Here is a 23,416-nt window from a genome sequence, read left to right on the forward strand (position 1 = left end):
TCTCTCTTTTTTGTCTTTTTCATTCCTCTGTACAGAATAACCTAAGGTTTTATGGCCTTACCCAAAGTCTGCTGAATTTGATGGAATGCTTTGTGTTGGCTTGGATGGGGTCTGGAGCAGACCTGTAGGCAGAGTATGGCAATATCTTTACACAGGTTTCTCATCTACTGCCTAGAGAAAAAAATATTAATTATTAAAGTACCGGTCCAGCACACAGCCCCCAGGAACTGTCAATATTCATTCTGCTTTGTGACTAAACTTAAAATTACTCTGTTTTCTCTCTGAAATTTCTTTAGGAACATAAAATCTGTGGAGGCTGAAGAGGTTTCCAATTTCTAGCTCATTTTTATATAACCTTCAAACCATAATTGCTTCTGAAGCACATCACACACAAAGGTAGGTACACAAACAGTAGTTTCCAAACACCATAAGAAACCATCTTCAAAACGACCATCCCAAACCAGAAGCCCCACGTGGCTGCAATAAGGATGTTTGCTGCTGGTGATTTAGTCACTGTGAGGGCACAGCCTGACACACCAGGGCTGGTAATGGCTGCACAAGTGAGAGGCAGCACCAAGCACTGCCAGGGCAGTGCCCCGGCCTCTTTCCCGAAAAATCCATCTCAATAAATACACGGCTTTGGTGAGTCAGAGGAATGCACAATGCCCTTATGCCTTTCTATTTCTATTTCACATGAATGAGCTAGCGTATTTTTGCCACCAAGGCCCTGACCCAGCTGTCACTGTCGTCATGAGGGACTGACCCCGCTGGGGAGTTGCTATGGAGTGCATTTTCACAGTGGGACAAGCTCCCAGTCTCTGTGCCACACAAGTCCCACTGATGGATGCACTGCACTGTCTGACAGTATTTTTCCACGTCCTTAAGTGCTACCTCGAGCATGTCACACCAGTATTACATGAAACCGAGTCAACGAGAGGCTGTCTGAGCTCAGGTCCCATCCCCATACTACAAGCAGAGGGGTACAATGGTTCTGGTTCATGTATATATTGTTGCAGTACTCAATACACACTTTGAAATCTTAAAGCAGATTGTGACTTGTCATCTAGAACTAAAAAATATGGATACACAGACACACAATGTGCTTTTGCAAAATGACAGAAAAACTGTTCTTTTCATATTACCTCAATGCAGACATGACTGCATTTTGCTTTTGAATAGCTACTGCTCTAAGAGATGTATTATCATCAGGTAAATTAACTTGCTACCCATATTTAGTCATTGTAAATAAAAGCAGCAGACCGACCTGCATATGTTTTTTTTTCTTCTTTTGGAGTTTGCATGCTTAATACAAAACTAGTAGGTTTAAAATCTCACTGAACATTCTATGTGAATTAACCAGATTCTTGAGTAATGTGGAAAGGAAAATAATGAAAAGTACAGCTTTTCATTTGAACATATGCAGCTCTTTTCATGCAGGGTTTTCTTTTAGGGTTTTTTTTTTTTCCTTTTTTAAATTACACTTTGCATTAAGGAACACAGCCAGTGTAAACACAGTCTGTAACACTTAGAAAACAGTGCAAATTTTGTAAATTTCTGGAAGGAGGTTGAAATACATAGATTTATAATGGAGGTAAAATCACTTTCTTGGTAGAAAAATACATATATTAAACACCTATATGTTTGGAACTTAACTTCACAAAAGAGCAAGTTAGAATTCTATACTGTGTAATAGATTAATATCTTTTCTAGATTTCCATTTTCAGTGTTAGTGTCAAAGGCATAATAACGCTAGAAAAAAACCCAAGAGAACCATTATTATTTAGAACCTAATAAAAATCTTACAGACAATAACTGGTGTAAAGAGGGCACAGAATGAAGAACCAGGGAAAGAGGCAATGGAAAAATACCGACCTCTATGAATTATTGCACATTTGAGATCATTCTCATGGCCCTTGGGCCAATTCTGGATACTTTTAAGTCTTAGGTCAGTGTTTGTTTCCATTTGACTGTAGGGTACAATTTAGGAACCACTGCAAAATATCAAGGATTTACTGAACTTGTTTGCTGATGAAACCACAGGCAGCTGAGTGCAGAGTGCTAACTTTTATTCATGCAATCAAAGAGAACAATGCTAAAAACATACTGGAATACAGGCAAAGTTGCCTGTCATAAAAATATTTTGGGGAACTTGATCAAGCAGATCTTATTGAGACAAAACTCTCATGTCTACTGTGTTTTCATTAAAGCTGTGCCAAAACCTGCAAAACTGGCTTCTGTCTTCATTATTTAGAGCTTTTTCCTTGAATACTCTTTTATCTCTATGGTCTGACTTTGCAACCTTTAATCAGCTGAGTATGGACATCTCTATGAGACATACTGGTCGAAAGAAAACTCAACTTGCTGATAGTAATGCCTGATGCTGAGTACCTGTATAACACTTCTCATCCACAAGCAGCAAGAATGCCTCCCATGAAAAATAAATGACAGTACTCTATTTGACTGATGGGACCATTCATGTAAGTGAGAGATGCAAGACCTTACCAGCTGCTTAAAAAGATCACTTTTCTCTCATTGCACAGGGCAGAAATGTTCCTGCTCCAGCTGTATTTAAAAGATACACAAACTGACAGGTAGATAAAGAGAACTGTCTCTGGTGATTATCACTGAAATTGAAGTCAGACTACCAGTAAACCTGAATAATTTAACATTTTGTCTCTGAATATTGCTGTAATAATTATTTTCTATTGCTGATGTTCTCACAAAAAGGTTAATTTCAAATTGTAACTACTGATACCAGAAAAAAAATCCTATGTAAAATTACACTGCCTTTGCTACAAATCTTAAAAGAGTTCAAGAGATCTTAAGAAATTTCAAATTAATGAATAGACTGACAGATAATTTTTTACTTAAACTCTTTAAAAAAAAAGGCATTTAAAATCTGCAAAAAATTGTGAAATACTCTATAATAGACAGAAAAATTGTTTAAAATCCTCCTAAACATCCTCCAATACTCTAGTAAGTTGTTAAATAAAACCACATTGCTAAGCATTGACTAGGAATACAACATGCCTTAGTAATAAAATGAAGAGATGCTCATGTGAGCAGGTGATTTATTCTGCAGTAACTGTTACTATGCACTTTACTGATAAAGCTTCATCTGCATTGTTTCATCTGGCCATCTTCTAAAACGTATTTGCAAGACAATGTTAGTGGGAGGTTTCCTCCTCCCTTTTGAGAATGATTCACCTCTTGTGGTCTGTGCAGGAGATAATCCTTTTCGTAACATGATTAGAATTTCAAACTGTACTGAAATCTATATGAAGAACCCAACAACTTCTATGTATTTCAAATACTATTACTTAAATATGTATGGATGTTGGAGATCATATACAGTGACCTTTTATCCAACCCAGATTGTAAACCTACTCTAAAATGATGGGTTGTGGTTTTTCTACCCCCCTCCTCCTTTTTAAAGAAGCAATAAAACTGTACATTAAAAGACAGGAAGGACATCACCGAGTTACAAAAGAATGCCCCCTTTGTCATAATCTGTAAATGTAAACAAAAAAGTTCAAGTAGAAAAGCAAACAAGTGTGCCGCTGCTTCAAATATGTTTTCTCACCCCATGGGGTTAGGGTAAAGTTCTTTAAAAACGTGTCTTCATGGCGGTCATGAAGCATCTCAAGAGTTCTGATCTTCACTACCAAATGTCACTGGTGAAGCTAAGCTCCTTTGCTGATAAAGGTAGCAATGGGTTGTTCCTGTGCAACTCTTGGGGATCCTTCATGGCAGTGTTAAGAGGTAGCTGTCCATTTAGTAGTGTCAAAGGTATGTTACAGTACGTGTGATGGTTGCTTATGGAAGCTATTGGCAATGTTGCTGCTGACACATCATATTCATATCCTCTGCAATAATGTCTCATATGCACAGAGTCTGCTTGATGGTAATCAGTTAAATCGGCCCGCGATTCTACCAACGTGGCAGAAGTGCCTGTGACAGCAAGAGAGGGTACAGTCTGGAGGTCTCCAAAAAGGCCCTGCTCTGCAGAATCCAGGACTTGATGTCGAGACACCACCTCCTTTTTCTTCCCTGGCATTTCAAAGACTAGGCGCTTCCAAAACTTAGAGTTCAGTTTGCTGCTTTTTGGTCCTTTCCACTTCACCACTGAGAGAAGTTTGATGGTCTGCTTTAAAGATTCCACTTCATGATAATTCACTTTCCCTTTCAATTCAGTACACTCAATCAAAATAACTTTGATTTCTCCACTGACTAGCATATTATGGAGTCTGTTTTCCATTTCAAATATACTCCATCCTCTCCTGAGAACATAGTCTGGAGTTAACACGATAATGAGTCTTCTGCTTTGTTCAACACATCTTGTGAGATCTTCAATGTAGGCTACAAATTATAGAAAAAGAGAAAAAGTAAAGAATAAAGAAGTCTATTGTATCAAAACATCAGGCTTGCAATCAAGTATAACAAAATCCTACAGCTTACTGTTCCATACCATTTAAGACAAGGGGCATTTCACAATATACTCCAACAAAAATAGGATTGTGTATCAGAACTATTTCTGTTTATGGAGTACATCTAGAAAACTCCTAAATAGCACCCTCCATCCTTTACTGTTTTTCTCTTTTCATCACAACAGAATGACATTTACATAATATCCTAACTGTGTAGATGCATTAGTGACTGAAAATACACAGTTCACTTACTGGAAAAATATAGGTCAAGATCAACGTAATGTTTGTGTAAATTTTAACATTAACTCTGGTTACGATCAACATTGCATTGAGGGAAGCACACTCTGGGAAGCAGTTCTTGTGTGTCAGATGCAAGGGCGGGTGCTGGAGGGTGTATGAACCGTAACTTGCAGGAGTCAAAAAGAAATCAACCCTCATCACATGCAGAACTTGTGCTATTACATAGAAGCATCATGGTAGTAGCTCCTTCTTCTTTAGGTATTGACCACAAAAGTACAATAACATTCTTTGCGGCCCAATGGTCTATTTTAATATCACAAACCTGTGCTTCTATGTACCCCATGATATTAACAGAAATTTCACAAGTGACAGGAACAAATGGAAAACTGAAACATATTGGAGGTATTTATTTGTTGAGACATCAGTGACAAAGAAAATAGTGTTCTTTTATTCATGAGTGCCAAGTAGTTGCAAACAGTCATTGTAAGTAGAAATGCGAGCCCCATCAGTAGCTCCATGATATCAGCTTACTGAACCACAAAATACTCTTGAAGTTGGACTTGGATGCCTGAGTTTCACTTGACCCAGGGATGGTAGGGAAGAGAAGCCAATTACACTTGTCTGCCCTGGAACAGGATGGGAAAGAGATCTACTTACAGACCTGACCCAAAACCCATTCAAATGAACAGACTTTGACAAATTTCAATGGGTTTTGTGTTAAGACCAGAAAAATGAAATCACTTGAAAATAACCCACTAAGGTCAGAAAAGTGTTCACTGATTGCACAGCATTATGATTGCAAGCTTAGAGACAGGATATAGGGGGTTTTTAAAACTACATGAACCTCTTGACCATGCTACTCAGAATGTGCCTCCTGACGACAGAAGAGAAGCATGTGTTATAAATGAAGACTTGGACACAAGAGCTGCACAGAACAGATCTTTACTCAGCACAGGGCAGGGCCTCTCTTACACGCACTGCCCTCTAGCAGGAACAACAATTACAAATAACATCATTAATCAACATCTGTTACCGCAAGACTCATTTTTATAGTCCCAGGCACCATACCACAGCATGCTTATTCACACCACTTCCAGTAAAGTAAATAGCTACAAAATAGCAACATTCTGAAATAGCTTATTTTCATGAGACTGAAGGCATAGTTAGCACCAAATCTGCCTTTACCAATGTTTTATTTCACCACTTAGCAGCAAGAAGAATCTCTTTCACAGATGGAAAAAAGAGGCAATTGCAAACATCCCACAGACACACAAAAATTTAAGACATACACATACATTACAAATGTCTATGCAACAATCCTGACTTTTAGTTAATGTTTTATGACTCTTTAATCATGCAGCATTTACAGTTTGTTTGGGTTTTTTTTCCTTAAAATATTTTATGAGGAAAACCCCCACATTGCTCTGTGTAAAATAGTTACTCATTAATGAAAAAAATTCAACATTAAAATCCATGGGAGAGGCAGCGGAAAAGGGAGAGAATCAGCAACAATGAGAAAATGATAAGCAGAACTGGTGAAACAAAACTTAAGGAAAGGTAGAAATGTTCAATACAATGGAAAGAGATTATCCCAATGTATCAACAGCTCAGACTCTTCATTTTCTTCCTTTCTTTCTGCTCCCAAAAAGAAAGAATTTAGGTGGGAAGCTTCATCATTAGAGGTTGAATCTGCAAGATACAGTAAAACAACAAACTATCATGCATCTTTCCTGAGACATATTCATCCCTCCTTCAAAAAAACTCAGAACACTGCTATGTGCAAGTCAATTCTCTGCAGGACACAGTACTGGTCAGTATCACATATCCAGGTTAGTGCTAAGCACAGCCATGCATATCCTATACGCATCTGCTTAAAAAGAAATAATCCAACAAAACGAAGAGTTACTCCACTTTCCTCTCTTCAAATATCTAGTGGCAATAATTTCAATAGCAACAACCCAGCAATAATCCATTATACCATCTCAATCAAAAACTCACCAGACTTCACTTTAGTCAAACAGGGAGTAAAGCGGAAAGAAGACAGGAAAAGTTCCCTATTTTCTCAGATGGATACTTCTTCCCTCTGTGCCTCTCCAGTACTTTGGAATGCTCACCTTACTGGATATTGCAACAAGTTAGAGCTCTCTCTACAGATAACTCAACAGACACCTTTGCAAATGACCACCCGGTGTTCCTTCAAATTCCAAGTTTGCAGCTGGTTCACTGATAGACATGGCCAATGTATAGGGGGTCTGCTAGTGCACTGAGGATAAAATACACTGCGGTATACGAAACTGGAAACTCAAATCAAAAGGTAAACACATTTTCCAGCCATCTGGTCCAGAAGTACTTAGTACTCCCAATAACTTCAGCTTAACTGCTAAATGTAGGCTTAGATTACTGCTAAAGCTAGATGACAACTTCCCTGGTGTACGTGGTTCCATCAGGTGCATTCTACAGCATGTCCAATGTGCACAACTTAAGAATTTCTCCAAGGAAAAGCATGGGGGGACAGATTCCTGTCTGTGGCAATTTAAGCTTTATTTTTTCCAGTGGTTCAGGACTGACTGCGTAAACCTGTGGGTTGCTAAATCACCCACTCTCCTTTCACCTCAGAGTTTGAGACTGCTCAAAATACAGCCGGTTCAGTTGTCTGTCTTAAATGTTTAGTCCATTCGAAGGTATTAAATCCAAGCAATCTATATTGGAATGTAGGATGCAGAAAGGGTTGTTTTCACCTTTCCAGTGAGCTAAGTAGTAACTGTCAGGCAATGGCTCTGTTTCAAGAAAAAAACTGAGCAGGGATTTCAGGAATGACACCACCAACCAGGATCAACTGTAAGATTCCAGACCAACATATTCCCATCAGAAAAATGTCATTTTGCTGAAAATTCACTTTTGCTGCAGGAGGTGTCAACTTCAATGACATTTCATTGTGAGGGGAGAAAAAAATAGTCTTGACAATCAGTATGGAATTATTAATTTTTAATTCCCAAAGATCATATTTTATCATAAACTAGAATGTAAAAACAAATGTCAGCATTAGAATTAACCCACCTGATTTTATTGAAAAATAACATTTTAAATTTTGACACTTTTTTCCCCCTTGAAACAGTATTTTGCAATAATGCATAAAAAATGTTTTCGAACTGTTAACATTTCCATAGGTCAAAAAAATCAGAATTATGTAACTATCAGTAACTTGCATCATGCCCAATACAGTGCCCAGGGAGGGACAACAAGAACTTTTAGACCCATAAACATAGTTTTTGAATGGTTGCCCTTTAGTAGTGAAGACAAATCACCTGACAGCAAATATGTGCTCACCAAACACTCCCAACACGTAACGATGCTGAAATGTAGTTTGAAGCGCTGAAGAAGTCCAAGACATGCATCCCATTTGCAATTAAATCATGAGTAAATCATGCTACACTAACCACAGGCTGGAAGGAAACCCAGACAACCTAATATGCAGGCAGACTAAGAGCAAGGAAATTAATGAACATCACGGACACAGAGTTGCTCACACAAAAAAATGACTGACTAACCAGATTCAGATGATTTGGAGAAGCAGTTGAGGGAGAAACACCAGAAATCATATAAAGTCCTACGGATATTTTTGGGAAGCATGGTTGCAGCACCACGAGAACCAACGAGTACCATCAACGACACACTCGCTGGTTCCTGGCACCAGCCTTTTTGTGTTTGGCAACTATCACTTGAGAAAGTTATTTACAGAAGAATAATTCAGTCCTGGTTTCCTAACCGAATTGTTCCCAAACCCTAACTCTGATTACTTTATTATAACAAAAAGGATTGCATGTCTTGCTTTTACAACTTATTAAATATTTGTTGTTTCTGTTAGCTCACACCAGAACAGCAATGCAGCTGGAATGCTGAAACACAGAGCAGACTGATGGCCCCTCCCAGAGAGAACCCAATCCCGCTATAAGCTAAGGGACAGCTAATGAGTTCAACATGAAGGAACAAATAATGCAGCTCAGCATGATGCACTGTCCTCTCAGCATATCACTCCCTTGTCAGACGCTGTGTTTGCCATTGCAAAGGAAGGAGTGATTAAGGAGAAGGTGGCTCTGGGGATGTCTCCTGGCAGACTGAAGTGCCTCAAGTAGGTAATTTTGGTGAAACTGTTTTGGTGATAGATGCTGGAATCAAGATGCTGGATATTTAGAATCAAAGATTCATAGACTCATACAGGTTAGAAGGGGACTCTGGAGGTCTCCAGGTCAATACCCTGCCCAAAGCAGGACTAGCTAAAATTGCTAAGGGCCTTGTCCAGCACAGTTTTGAAGATCTCCAAGGCTGGAGGTTTATTCTCAGTGTCTCTGGGTTCTGTTTCAGTGTCTGACTGCCCTCATGTTGAGGAAAATTTTCCAAATGTTTAAATGGAATTTTCAGTGTTGCAACTGGTACCTGTGGCCTCTTGTCAACAACTGTGCACCTCTGAGAAGAGTCTGTCTTCATCTTTGTGCTTTCCACTGGAAAGACAATAATAAGATTCCTCCTTGGCTTTGTCTCTGTTCATCTTTCCTTCAAAAAATACAGTTCTTTTGGGCTCTTCTTTTATACTGTGTGCTCTACCTCCCTGACCACCTTGATGGCCTTCAGTGGGCTGTTACAGGGTAGCCAGTCTTTCTGGCTTTTGTTCATATTTCTTCCACTTTCAACTGTCATTCCTTCTTATCCCTGCGACCTTCACCTATGCCTGGCATGAAGTGCAAGATTCATATAGAGTAGACAACCAGGGACTTCTGAAAGGAGTGTGTGGAGCTGGGTACTCTATTCCCATTCCACATAAATGGTGCCTCGTACCTAATTAAGGCTCCTTGGGAACCCCAGGCACATAGTCCAACTGGGTTTTCATCATCCAGAAATCCAAGAAGCTGGAATTCACCAGGCAAAACCCATACAGATGGGCAGATAAAACTACAAAGTGCCAGAACCGCAATATTGACCGTTGGGTGCTTTTTATCACATGCCCGAGGTGCTCTCCTCTTGTGCACACAACCTTCCATTTTTCAGCTAAAAGCAAAGATTTTTATTCTGTCACCGTTGTTCTTTTCAGTGCCTGAACTCTATACCCTGGGCTGAGCTGGAATGAACTGTTGGTGTTTTTTCAATCCTGTCAAGATCAAATGCACATATGCTTTAGAGAGCAGCTAGATGATGCTCTAATAGATTTGTATGGCTGGTATTAAAAATCCAACTTGACAGTGTTGACCTCTTCACTTTCAGAGTTTAAAATAATTTGCAGAAACTATGTGGGAGAAATATCTTCCTCTAATGTAGTCCCGATTTTAGAAAAGTTAAGTGCAAATAGATCTTTTTCTCTGCAGACACATCATCCTTAGCAAGACAGAAAATGGCTCAGGTAAAAACATAACTATTCCTATTCCTCCCCACCCCCCTCTATTCAGTCTCCTCAAATCTCCTAAAACTGAATTAAAAAGCTCCCAGGGCTTCAGAGTGCTTGCTGAGGGAAAGGGTTTGTTAAAAAAGCCCTGAAAACTAATAGGGTGGAAAAACTAGTAACTAAGAAACTTTAGTAACAACTGCAACTGTATCTTAGCGATCACAGTCTCCAGGCTAATGCTCAATTATGCCTTAGTTACCTACACAGAAAGGTGTATGTGCTGTCAGCTTTGACAGAATGAAGAACACTCACTCTGTTAAGACCAAAGAATATTCTTTAAGAAAGAATAGCTGTTATGGTACTTTCTACAACATACAACTGAAATCCTGGGTTACAAACTTGGTCTCGCTGCTTACACAGCACACTGCATGTCATGTCTCCCTGTCATCCCACGCCTCTCATCTTCCATTCTGCATGGCCACACAGGCTTCTGCAGGAGTGAGAGCAGAGAAGCGGCGGCTGCTTGAGCCCCTTTTCCACCTCACCAGCCTGGGGAGCCGGGTCCACCTGTGCTGTGCTCAGGCAGCACTAAGAGTTGTTGCAAAGGTCCTTGCTGGCCACCATGTAGTAGGCACCACCAAGGCGCTTGGAATCCTACATGGTGGTTTACACACTAGGACCAAATGCTCCACCGAGATAACATTTGTATCCCAGCAGGGCACAGAAACAAACACCTACTGCAAAACATGACTCAGCCTCATCTGACCTGAACTCTGGATGCCAGAGATCTGCTTCCCAAGGGTGCAGAGGAGGTCTCACCCCCACAGCCATCACCTCTGTCCTCCTACAGAGGGACAGCAACAGTTGCTCCATGGGCATCCCTGAAACAGATGCTCCTCAGTGCAGAGCTGAAATGCAGAACACAGTGTGAAGGAGCTTGTTGCTGGGGTGTGTGTCCTGGCTAAGGCACATCTAGCTGTAATCTCTCTCTCGGCTGCACAGGGACATCCAGAACCTATCATAGCTTTTCCTCAGAGGTTAGAAATGCACCAGCTGGACAAAAACATAATCAAACTTGTCCCTGATTTTTCTGAAGCCAGCTTTTTAGTTTGTTCTGAGAAGTGTGCAAGAAATACTATTTAACAAATCTATTTTTTGCTTGCTCTCAAATCCAAGCAGCAGCTGTATGTATTGCTTCATGCAAGGAACTAAGCACAATAATGCACACCCTCCTGTGGCAGCACCTTAAAATTGCAGAGATTATATGAAACCACCAGCCTTACAAAGCACCCTAATTTACTACTCTCTACTAGTGGAATGGCACACATTTAAGTTCCTAAGATATAGAAGGAAACACATCAAAACAGAGAGGGGGAAAGCATCACACTACACTGAAAGTCATTTACGCCAAAATATGAGGAATCCACTACAGCTGAGAGGAGATTATTTCCTAAAATAAAAAGATAACTGTGATCAAACCCTCATTTTTCTATCGGAATCTACCCTGAACAGCTATATAATTTGTCATATCTGCCGCTTTTTGAGACAGTCACTCTAAAATACATTATGTTTACCTCTGAAGTCTCTAGCAGGTCCACACCACATCACACTGTCTGCTCTCTTCACTAAGCACTGCAAGACCTTGAGCTTTAGGCAGAACACAGCCACATTCCACTTTTCCAGAGCAAATGGAGAGCTTACAAATACAGGAGTCTGAGCCTTCCCCTCCTTCGCATTCCCTCTCCCTCCCTCTTGTCCCTTCAAAATAAAGTGCCTCCTCCTGTATCTTTTTCAAAGCTAAAGCATGCAAATCACACTCATTTCAGTTCCACATTTTATTCTCCATTGTCATTATATCTGATTAAGCGTTCTTGAAGCTCCATGTGTTAGAATCAGGCCCTTTCATAATACCGAAGAAGTGAGCTTGAGAGGAAAAAGGAGGTATTAAATCCGTGAATGTTCATAAATGAGAACTGACATTTTCAGGTACCCTACATTTTCAGGAGAGGTTTAATGAATACCCAAAGTGATGACAAGTATTTGCTGAGTGTCTGACTGACAAAAATAGACAAAAATAAAATACCATACTGTCTGGTACAGCAATTGGGAAGAAGACTCTCATTTCAGATTAGTCTGTATAGTCAGATTAGCTTTGGTATAGTTATCACTGAAGGGCTAGTTTTAAACTCCTTAATTCACTTGTATAATTGCTATGTATAACTCTGCTATATTGTTGGATATGACTATTTACAACAGTTGTGTGATTTTTGACACAAAAAGATCTATTTTCACTTCAGAATATCTAAAACTAGTTGCTTGTACAGAAGGCGGCTATGAGCCAAGTCTCCTTTCTGGAATATGTCACTAAAGGAGTTGACCTCAGACCTTGCAGGGATCGGGCAAAAGGAATGAGGGAAGCAGCTCTAACCTAGGAGCTGCAAACGCACAGGATAAATTCAAGCCTCCACACAGGACTTCGCATGATCTCTGCCTAGGCTGTGACTCCCCTTTCCCGGTGGTGGAGGATTCAGAGCGCTGTTTCTAGCTCCCTCAGATGTCAAAGAAGCAGGCTCCAACTTCTGGGGCACGTACTGGGGTTTGGCAGCAGCAAGGCAGCAGTTTCAAGTCTTTTGGCAGGCATGTTGCTAATGCAGCCGTGTTCTAGCTATTTCATGTTTGGGGACATCTGCTCCAGTACGGCCATTGCTTTGTTTTCCTGGTCTTACTTCCTATACAGTAGCATTATACAGAGAGAAGTACGTATTCTTTTCTAGTATTTTTCATGAAAGTGATTTACACAGAATTTGTTAAAAAAAGCTTACTTTTCACAGGGGTAGCATTTCAAATAAATGTGATATTAAAGCAAACATACTGTGCATTCAAAATCACCATCACAATGCATATGACTCATAGTCTTTTTCGACTTGTCCAAAAATGAATCTGGAAGAAGAGATGCCGTAACTACAGCTAGAAAGGCATTAACTGTTGGTACAGTCATCCAGAGGGAGCTGCTGCATCTTCAGACATGGCAGCCAAACTGACTTGAAATGGACAACTGTATTTCACGATCAGCATGGAATCAGCTTTGGATCACTAGGCTGTACACAGTCCTCTGTAGAATTGGTCTCACACATACCAATTATTTACACAATACCAACACTGCTCAGAAATGCAACACTTGGTCAAAACTCTAATGAAAACCTTGCACCTATACCATTAACTGAGAAACTACTGTAGCTACTTATGAGACTTCAAAATTAGGGCAAAACCCAGAAGACTATGGGAAAGATGACTTTTACCTGTAAAGCTGCTGTAGACAAGCAAATAATGGGGGGGGGGGGGGGATAAATCCTATTTCCAATGACAAAACAGACTAGAAAATCTGTTTTGGAAGTTTCCTGCTTAGCTACCTATGTCTGATGTAGAGAGTCTGGACTACAGTATTGCTTGCAGCAAACCGGCCTTCCCTGTAGGAAGGTGCAGCTCCCGCCTCCACTGCCATCAATGGCAGTTCCCTCTGATTTCACTGGTGCAGGAACAAGCTCTCACCTAGAGCTCAAATTTGCAGTACTAAGGAAACCTTTCCAACTCTCACAACCACTTCACAAAGAGAGGTTTCCCCTATCTAGTACTTATCACACAGTCCAGGCCTTCATGACACAACAGAGAGAATTAAAACTGAAAGGTAAGAAATACCTACTTCCACTAGGGATCAGGTCCCTATCCGGAATGAAGAGCTTATATCCATAGTGCTTTTCTAGAACATCTGGCAGGATTTCAAGTGCAAACTGCTCCTCTTCATTATTATCACAATCTAATGCATCAGGATCCACTTTGGTGTATGACAGATATGCATCATATTCTTTGTTGTCTGTAAGAAAACAAATTCATGTTCAGCCTGCTGTTTGCAAGAGCACTAAAAAAATACAGAGAAATTATATTATTCTTTGAAATGACCAAGCATTTCCCAACAAAATTGTGACTTTTCACAATATATAATCTAGTTTCCACAGAGAAGTTTTTCGGGTCCAGACAAAGGATATCCTTTCAGTTTTCTTCCGCACGTTGAGCTAGTTAGTAACTGCTCCATGTGGTCAGTGTACACATTTCACATCTGAACAGACCGTGGGCAAAATTTTGATACAAATCCTAAAGCTGGAACTTTTTATTTTAATCCTTTACATACTGCTAATGGGAATCTTTCAACTCCCGTGCCTCAAGAGTGCCATGATTATGTGGAAGTTTTCAGCTTGGAAAAGTTTCCGAGCCTGGAAAGTTTGTAAAGTTGTGAGCAAAGAAAACTTTCTTGCATGAATAACTCTGAGAAAAGACATGACTTAACTCAAATGAATACCGATTATGCAGAAATCAATGCCAGATACAAACAGTCCAAAGCTTTTTTTTTTTCCCCAGAAAATCTTGTAGTTTTCAAAACCAACACCATAATTTTAGAGGTCACTTGATCCAGGACATTTTAAATACCTGGAGCTCACAATATGAGAGAAAGAAGTAACTCCAAAAGTAAACGGGGTGCAGGGGGACACTTGCTCCTCCATTCTGCCTGCAGCTCAGGGGTGTAGGCAAAGCCTCATCATAAAGTGGAGGCAGGCAGTGGGTGACAGAGGGGACCTAGGTAACACCACATGAGGACAGCGGGGCTGCAACACACTGGTTTGGCTAAAAAGGGCAAATACCATCTCCTCCTCCTGCACCGCACTGGGGCTTGTCTCCAGCTCTCTGCATCTGAAACATGGAGCTAAGGGCTGGTGACTCTGCCAGAACAGAAGTGGCACCACTATTGAGCTTGGGATCCATGCTGGAATCAGACTGCCTTAGTTACATTTCTCTTTGCTTTTACTCTGCAGTAATGGAAAAGAGTATATTGAAAAAGTCAACCTTCAGCAATTCAGTCTCCAGGGAAAAGCACAGCTGCCATTATTTGCAGACAATGAAAAATCAAATAGTTAATGTTGTGAGGACAAAATTGCATGAATAGAGGATTGCCGAGTACCAATTAGCTATAAAGAATAATGCACATGAAAGATAATTAAAGCAGTTAAAAATCCTCAATATATTCTAATAAAAAGAAAAATAGCTGTTCATAATACAATGCATCCCTTGATGACCTTGGAATATGATTACTTTCTTATAATTCTTGACACAAAGCCAGACCCATGAGGGTCAGAGCTACAAAGCATGTGAAGGCAATTTGGCCAGTGTCACCATAGTTGATGTCCACCTGGCTTGCTGATATCTCTCTGAAATCAACAGCATGCAAAAATAGTAGTTATTGATGGAAAGATGACAGAAGAACAAACAGCAAAGTCAGCTTTGGAGGCCTGTTCAAAACCTGCTACCCTGTCCATAATGAGGCCTGCTAAAACCTTTTAAGAGAAGCCAGCCACCAACTGAGCCAGGCAGCGAACATCCCTGCAAAGGCAGCAAAACCAACCCCAGAGCACTGACATGCCTGGTTATCTTGTGTGCAAGCAGCCCCTGAGCTTCCTGCCCCTTCCAGCTGCGTGGGTACAACTGCCTTCTCCAGTCACCTCGATTCACAGTACAAATAAGCAAAATATGCACAAAAGATACCCCAGGCTCCTGTGAGTCTGTACACTTGTGCTACATCTCTACAGCCTCAACTCCCTCTTCACAAGCTTCACATACACAGGACCTATCCATGCCTTCCACTGCTTGCTCCATGTGCTTTGGGTGCAGCACTGTTTGGAGCCATCTCCTGAATGGCTTTGCTTAATCGTTAGCATCATTTTCTTTAAAAACAATGGTACACACAACACAGGAAGTTAATGCATCCAACATTGCTTACATAGGATATTTTTAGAAATAGGAATAAAGCAAATTTGTTGAGTTCCAAATCTTCTGTTTTAAAGAAATACATGTATAAATGGAAAATGACCCTGCAATTGCATCTATACAGCTGATTGCTCATGGGAGCTCTGTATGTTCCCATTTTAGGCTACATAAGTAGAAAGAAACATCCTCAATTACACTCTGACTTCAGTAACATTCTGCCTCCATCTTCCATTCTGCAGGACCAGAATGGGAAACAAAGCTACAATAGTACTAAAATCATGCACTAGAAAAATGTTTTCAGAATTAACATGCACACAAATTCCCCTATGTACTCATGGGGCTTCCTCTACGCAACTAGAAAATAATATTGTTTCATAAACTAAAAAGTGATTGAACTAAGGAAGTTACATAAATAAAAATGTAGCAACTTCACATTGAAAACACGAGATAAATGAATCAAAGCAATTAGGAGGGATTTACACTTTGGGTCACTATTTGTTGGTGTGAACCAGCAAGGTTATGTTGATACAATCCCAAGGTGTTAGCAGTAAATTACTTCCAAAACCACATAATCTCACCCTTCACTTTCTCCCAGGTATCAGTATAAATTCTGTGCAGCATTGTACAGTATGAAAAAAGCATCACTTTAGGTTTTCCCACTGACACCTGAAGATCGAGAAGGAGGAAGTTTCCAGTAATCTATTCCTGCTGTTTATGATTGCACATTCTAAAATCCCGAGTGACATTCCACCCCTTCGCCAAACTCCTATGGATTTCATTGTAGCAAAACGTTTTCACACCGTATCTACCCAGTGTTAAACAGAAACATTTATTATTTTAATAGCAGTAATGCTAAGTGCAGAAATTAACATGGCTCTGCAACTGCACATTGCTTTGGCACAAAAGGGAGATGTGTGCCCTGCTCTTGTTTCAAATACGTTATTGTCTCTAGACACACCATTCCAGACTGCCTACGTGACTCCTAAGTGTTGCAGTGGGCTATGAGAAGTACATGTACTTGAATACTGTACTTCAGATCTTTAGCCGATACTAGTTACATGCATATCGATAACTTATTATTTATGGTATAATAGAAGTATTAAAAATAGGATTTAAAGCACTTGGATTTAGTTTGCCACGCCTTACTCCAGCTTCATAGGAGCAGGAATGTTCTATATTCAGAAGAATTAAACCTTCAATTTAAGAATACATGTTTAGCTTTAGGCACTAAACAGAATATATGCCAGTGAGAGGGAAGTGGAGGGAAGAACACTGAAAACCAGCTTATTTTATTCCTAAACATACTCTGTACGTTTCCACTAAGTTGTTTGCAGTCTCCCAGTTAACTGAGGTAACTAGTTAGCCTCAATAACAATCACCTCTCACTAGTTATTGGAGTTAGTTGGCAGCATGAAAATAATTCAATGGAAATGTTTAATGAAAAATACCTGATGAAAGGGCTGTCCACATGTAGTATGGATCTCAGGAGAAGTGATTCTGGGCATATGTGCCACAGAGACACATGAATGTGAAGAGTTCTCCTGAGGAATCAGTTCACAAATGACACTCCAGCCTCTATAACAGACTCATGAACAATTCTTCTGACTCCCATTTGCTTATGGCATAGCCCAGTGACATTTCAGTGAAGAGACTCATTGATTTTAGGGGGCTTTGGGAGAAAGTCTTAGGGCTTTACACTGCAGGGACTTAGTAGTTTGAACTTAAACTGGCAGCAGGCATCTCTTGGGATTCATTTCAATCTACAAGTTTCATCACTTTGGGTCTATGAAATATTTCCATTGCATATCTTGAGTTTCCTGAGCAACTGCTTACCATCAGCTGCTTCGTCTCCTCCAAAGTTCTGTCTGTAGAACAGCATTAACTCTATGTTGTAGCACTTATAGATGGTCACGAGCAAAATAAGCAGAAGAAAGATGGCTCCCAGTCCTCCAGCAAGCTCTATTTTGTAGATCAAATCTAAAATTAGCAAGGAAAGAGAAAAAGGTTACGATCTTTCCAAGTTTTATTTGTTCTAAGCCACTGTACAATTCCACATAAAATTGTGCAGCTTCCAATCACAACCACTGTAACATTAAGGATGCCTAATGTTTATATTCATTACCTATTACTTAACTTTACCCATTTACTCCATCTACTGTCCATGTGAAATCATCATCCAGAATGCATTTGAGGCTATAATTGTAATTCTTCTACAAGAGAAATATGTAGTGATTTTACACAGAGGATTAATCAACTTTTAATGAGCTTGTGGAGTTTGAAACTTCTGTACTGGCAGAGTGCATCAAATGCTGTATGCAGCATGTGAGAATAGATATTCTAGACATATTGTACCCCATTTGGGAGGCTGCAGTCCCCCCAAAATTATCAAGCTTTGGTGGATGAGCTGATATGAACTGCCAAACCAGGACTTCGGCTGAATCACTGGAGAATGAATTGAGCATCCAGAATGCTCAAGATAACTTGAGAAGTGAGGAGCACATATCAGGCTGCTAAGAGCCACTTTGTTTGAGTTGTGATGGCTACTAACGGAGTTATCACGTTTGTTTAGTACACATTATACTTTGATGGGAACTAGTGCTAGTTAAAATTTCCTACTGGGATGCTTTTGTTAGGAAACATCACAGACAGTCTGCCTCAAAGAACTTCACAAATTCATCCAAACCCAATTACCCATCTTTCACAGCTGGGGAAACAGAGGCATAGAGAGTGAAACAACATGCCCAAGGTCATTCAGCAAACCAATGCCAGAATGGGATAAAACAACTTGAATACCAGTCCAGCACTCTACCTGATGTAAGACACCAACTTTAACAGAATTGCTTTTCAGTCTGGAATGTCCCCTGAACACAATATTGCTCATAACATCATTTGACATATTACTTAGCCACAAAAGACAGAAGACGACAATTTGACAATAGCTACCTCTAACAGCCTATATTAGTTTAGATAAGACGTTATGAGGATATTTACTGCTATGATAAATACAGTGTGAAAATGTAAAAACTGTAATACAGGCAAGACAGTTTTTGTGATCTTTACACTTGTAAAACTTAGGTCAGAAAAATGTACTGGTATTTCATTTATGTCATTTTCAAGATAAAAAGCAAATTACTTGTGTATCTTTTGGGGTTATTCTCGCCTCACCATGCTTTGGGTTTCAATAATTAACATCAGATGTCAAGCTATTCCCAGTTTACAGTATCTCTGATGTCTGTCTGCTAAGAAGTCATGGACTAATAGATGGAAAAAGTCTATTATAATAGCTATTTAATCTCTCTGAGAACACAGGGAATTCATGGGACTTCTATTACACTGCATGATAAAGTTAGCATGTGCTCTGGGGATAAATCTGGTCAAGTGGAGAACATGTTGGTTAAAATCCCTTTTCAGAGAAAGAACTTTTTTGTTGTTGCACTGAATCTTTTGTTAGCAAAGTCAGATGATGGCAAAGCTGCCAGCTTGGAAGGAGAAAAAATCCTAAGCCTTGATCATCTGCAGCCCAGACAGGACCACAGACTTGTGTCCACTTGCTGAGAGAAAGCCAGGGTATCAAGCAAAACCACAAAATCCAGCTCAAAAGGCAGAACTGATCTGCTTTTGCATGCCCTATTGCCCTGTAAGCTCCTCTAGAGTCCAGACATAGGAGGCAGAAAGCCAAGGTTTTTTGCCTCCTTATTTCCATTTCTAGGTAGAGGCAATGAAGAAAACCCAGAACGTCCCATTTTCTTGCCTACTCCAGCTCTTAGTCTCTGGATCCGATTCATGCCTCAAGTCATCCTCGCTGAGGTCAATAGGGAAGGCAGCACACCCAACATTAGGAAAGGAGCTGAATCTGGGCTTTGTGTTATAATAGTGACTGAACATTAGTAAATAATATATTCTGATAGTTTCTAATTAGAATAATGTAGGACTTAGCCACAGTGTATCACAGAGGATTATGGTCTTTATAATAGCAAGTCTCATTAACATCCAATAAATGAGACATAAATATATTTTAGAATGTTCTTCATCATTTAGAACTACATCAGTATCACCCCTCCCAAAAAAAAAAATTAGTTTCCTGCGTGTCTTGAATAAAGGCAGCCTCCTTGAAATAAATGGTGAGCCATCATCATTTTTACTTTTGTCTAAATTCACTGCTTCTTTCCACTGAAAGCATGGATTGATTTTTTATTTTATTTTGCAGTTCCTGACATGTTACTCATGTTCCAGGACAGTATATTATAGACTATGTAGACTTAAAAAACTGGACAGTTTTCAAACTCATTTGAAGGAAATCCTGAACTATTTCCACAACTAAGGGACAAGTGGGTGTACACTGAGATCCATGTAATCTGAGCACCAAACATGCTAGGAGAGCATGGAGGAAAGGAAGCAAGTTAAGGAAGCTCAGGATTGTCCAGAACTTATTTTTGGAGTACTTGAAAGCAAATAACAAAGTGGTGTTGAATTTAGTCAGTAAAGAAGAATGTGATAGCAGACAGTGTATTCACGTCTCAGAGCCATACCTGGCTCTGTCTTTGCATTGGTACCCTTGGGTGTTTGAAGCTGGATTTGGTTCTTTTTCAGTAAAATAAAAACCAAAACAAATAAAACCCCCAATATCCTAAGTGATGCTGTATGTTCTGGGCTATCACTACCCTGGTGCTGCACAGACAGCACTCCTCTATTCTCCAGAAGCATTTGTGAGGACAATACCACTAATACAGCAGAAGACTTCAACAAATTTTACCTTAAATGTTTGAGAAGTTCCTTTTTCTTCCTTAAAGAAAAGTATGTGCTTAAAAATAAGCACCTGATGTCAAGATAAGAACTAACTCTAGAAAGTCTCATACTTAGAGCTATAACTTGGAGTTGGGGTTTATTCCTGTTTCTTTATCCAAACCTTCCTAGCAGGACTCATGACTTACGCTAGCTTGTTTACAGCTGATGTACTGCAATCACACCTTTGAACAGGGGGCAGAAATAACCTGCAGCACTTTGACAACCTGGAGACAAAACGAAGCTGCAAATACCTCTTGCCAAACAGGGATAATGCAGCCCCCAGCATGCAAGACTTTGGAGGGAGGGAGATTTCCCCAGCTGAAAGATCTGTGCTTCCTCTTCACCTTTCCCAAGTGCCTCAGTATCTGGAAAGCTGCAGCACATGACAATAGAAATCCACGATCCCTTCTTTGACATGCACAGAGGATGCTGGCCAACAGCTTTATACCAGTCTTGCCCTAAACCTTGTCACAGGTCAGTAAATACAGCAGTATTTCCTGGCTCATGAATATTCTACAATCAAATCCAAGCTGGAGAAAGCTAGGATAAGAAGTATCTATATAAAGTTGCAGGAAGGCTAAGTTTGGTCAAGTATTTTTAAGAATTTCATAAATAACAAACAGGACAGTGGGACATGCAGTCAAAGGACACAGTGAAAATACTGTGGTTATTTTAAATGACACTTTAATAGCTTGAAAATCAACTACTGAGAATGCCTGAGAGGAATATAAGCTTTCTACAGCCACAGTGCAGAGATAAATGAAATAGTAGCTGAGAAGTGATCCTTTCCACCTCCAAATTCTGTATTCAGCAGAGCTTCTTCCATAATTTCAGCAAAGCTCTGAAATATCTGCATTTTCTTGCTATAAATAAACCTACCCTGTTATTCTAATATATGCAACACAACTGAACATTTAACAGTGTCAACATAGATACACTTACTATCAGTTGTATATTCATGAGGTTCGGTGGATGGAAAGGCAAAATGTTTTTTGCACTAAAGAGGCTAATCCTTCATGATGACCAGATTCCTTAATTTAAGCTGTGACATCCTGTCAGTTTAGATGTTGAATATACATCTGTGTGTGTTCCAAATCCCAGCTGTGGGCCCTTGTTTCTCAGAGCTGATCGTACCTTTTGTATTGTGTTTTATCCTTATCCCTTAGTGCAAAATATAACCTACATTATGTCCTTTCTGGGAGGACATAAAACTCTCACATCTACAGGAAACTGTGCAAGTAGGACTTGATTCATAAAATCATAGAATAGTTTGGGTTGGAAGGGACTTCAAAGGTCATCTAGTCCTCCCCCCTTGCAATGAGCAGGGACATTTCAACTAGATCAGGTTGCCCAGAATCACATCCAGCCTGGCCTTATATGTCTCCAGGGATGGTGCATCTACCACCTCTCCGGGCAAGGTGCGACACTGTTTTATCACCCTCATTGTAAATACCGATTTTGACAAGAATGCATACTGTATTTTCACACATATAACCTGTGGGTCACATGAAAGCTAGCAAAAAAAGAGGACATTGACCCAAAAGCTTCCTCTCCCTAGCAGCCCTTTTTTGTCCCAATACCACCCCACACTCACCTTTCATTTTATATAGATTCTAGCCATGAAACACAGCACTTAGAATCCAGCAGGCTGTAGGTGAACAAATGACTATGGAAATTTTCCAGAACTTCAGTGCCCCATCTACAGAGGCCTTGGGTGGTCTTCCTGATCCTAATTCATCTGTCCCATGGTGATGAGGTCAATCTGCAGCATGCTTAAGAACTAGCAGTATATTTAAATCTTCTCCAAATGGCAACACTTCTGTGGGATTTTGCTGCAACTGTGATGATGGAGAGCACTGGCTTTTTTAACTGACACTAACACTGCAATCCACAATCTGCTGAGAAACGCATCCTTCGCCTTAGTGGTCTGAAAGTGCACAAAGGACTGGAACAGCACGACGTGTACCTCATGAAAACATTTCTTCTTCTCCTCTTATGGGAAGTTAATTTAGAGCCAAGAATAATGGCAGAGATCTGGACAATGTATTCGTTAGTCCATCTCCTGTGCTGATGGCTCTGTGGTTTCACATTACATCTTTATCCCGAGTGCGTTACCTTCCTTTGCTTTCCCAACAGTTACTGTCTTATTGCTTTTGTACTACCTAATACACTGTATCTTAGAGAGATCACTATCAAATTTAAATGTCACCCTACTTATGAACAGGACAGGCAACTGAACAAACAACATAAGAACTGTAATGAGATACTGATACACTCCTTAGGATAATGACTTCTACAACCAGCAGAGCATAATAGCACCTTTTAATTTGGAACTTTCAAATCCAGATGGTTTCCTTTCTGCTATGGATAACTTGTCAGTAGTGGTATTCCCAATTCCAGGTACAATACCAAGCAAAGCAACCATAATGGGGTAATTCTCTGCTGATTTGTAGCTCCCACTGCAATGTTTTCATTCCCAATGCAGTTAGAAATCAAAAGGCATTCTAAGTGTTTAAAGCTTTAAATTTAAACAGCCAGGAAGTGGAGAAACATAGTAACATCTAACCTCACTGCTAAGGCACCTATTCTAACTCCATCACAAAATTACCTCTGGTCTAGTCAGTCAACTCTAGGTCCAACTTATAGGTTGTTCAGATAAAAATATTTCTGCTGATTATATTGGTGTTTTATGGGTGACTGTATTGCAGGTAAGTGCATCACCTGCAAGGCTGCTTCACTAGAAACTAAAGAACAAATCATAAATTTTTTTCACAAG

General features: G+C 39.9%; 1 protein-coding gene across 4 annotated transcripts in view; it reads right to left on the minus strand.

Annotated features, from left to right (window-relative positions):
• Window positions 1-989: 989 nt before the first annotated feature.
• The window catches only part of IL1RAPL2 (interleukin 1 receptor accessory protein like 2), a 379,033-nt gene continuing 356,606 nt past the window's right edge, over window positions 990-23,416 (minus strand). For 2 of the 4 annotated variants that reach the window (XM_030498257.1, XM_030498260.1), the window contains 3 exons: window positions 17,689-17,832; window positions 13,742-13,912; window positions 990-4,359 (listed from right to left, as the gene is read on the minus strand). In XM_030498257.1, the coding sequence (XP_030354117.1) occupies window positions 3,662-4,359; window positions 13,742-13,912; window positions 17,689-17,832 (1,013 nt within the window). In that variant the 3' untranslated portion in view covers window positions 990-3,661. The remainder of the gene's footprint in view (window positions 4,360-13,741; window positions 13,913-17,688; window positions 17,833-23,416) is intronic. The other 2 variants (XM_030498258.1, XM_030498259.1) reach the window with 1 other exon arrangement.

Source organism: Strigops habroptila, chromosome 9, assembly GCF_004027225.2.
Source record: "Strigops habroptila isolate Jane chromosome 9, bStrHab1.2.pri, whole genome shotgun sequence".
NCBI lineage: Eukaryota > Metazoa > Chordata > Aves > Psittaciformes > Psittacidae > Strigops > Strigops habroptila.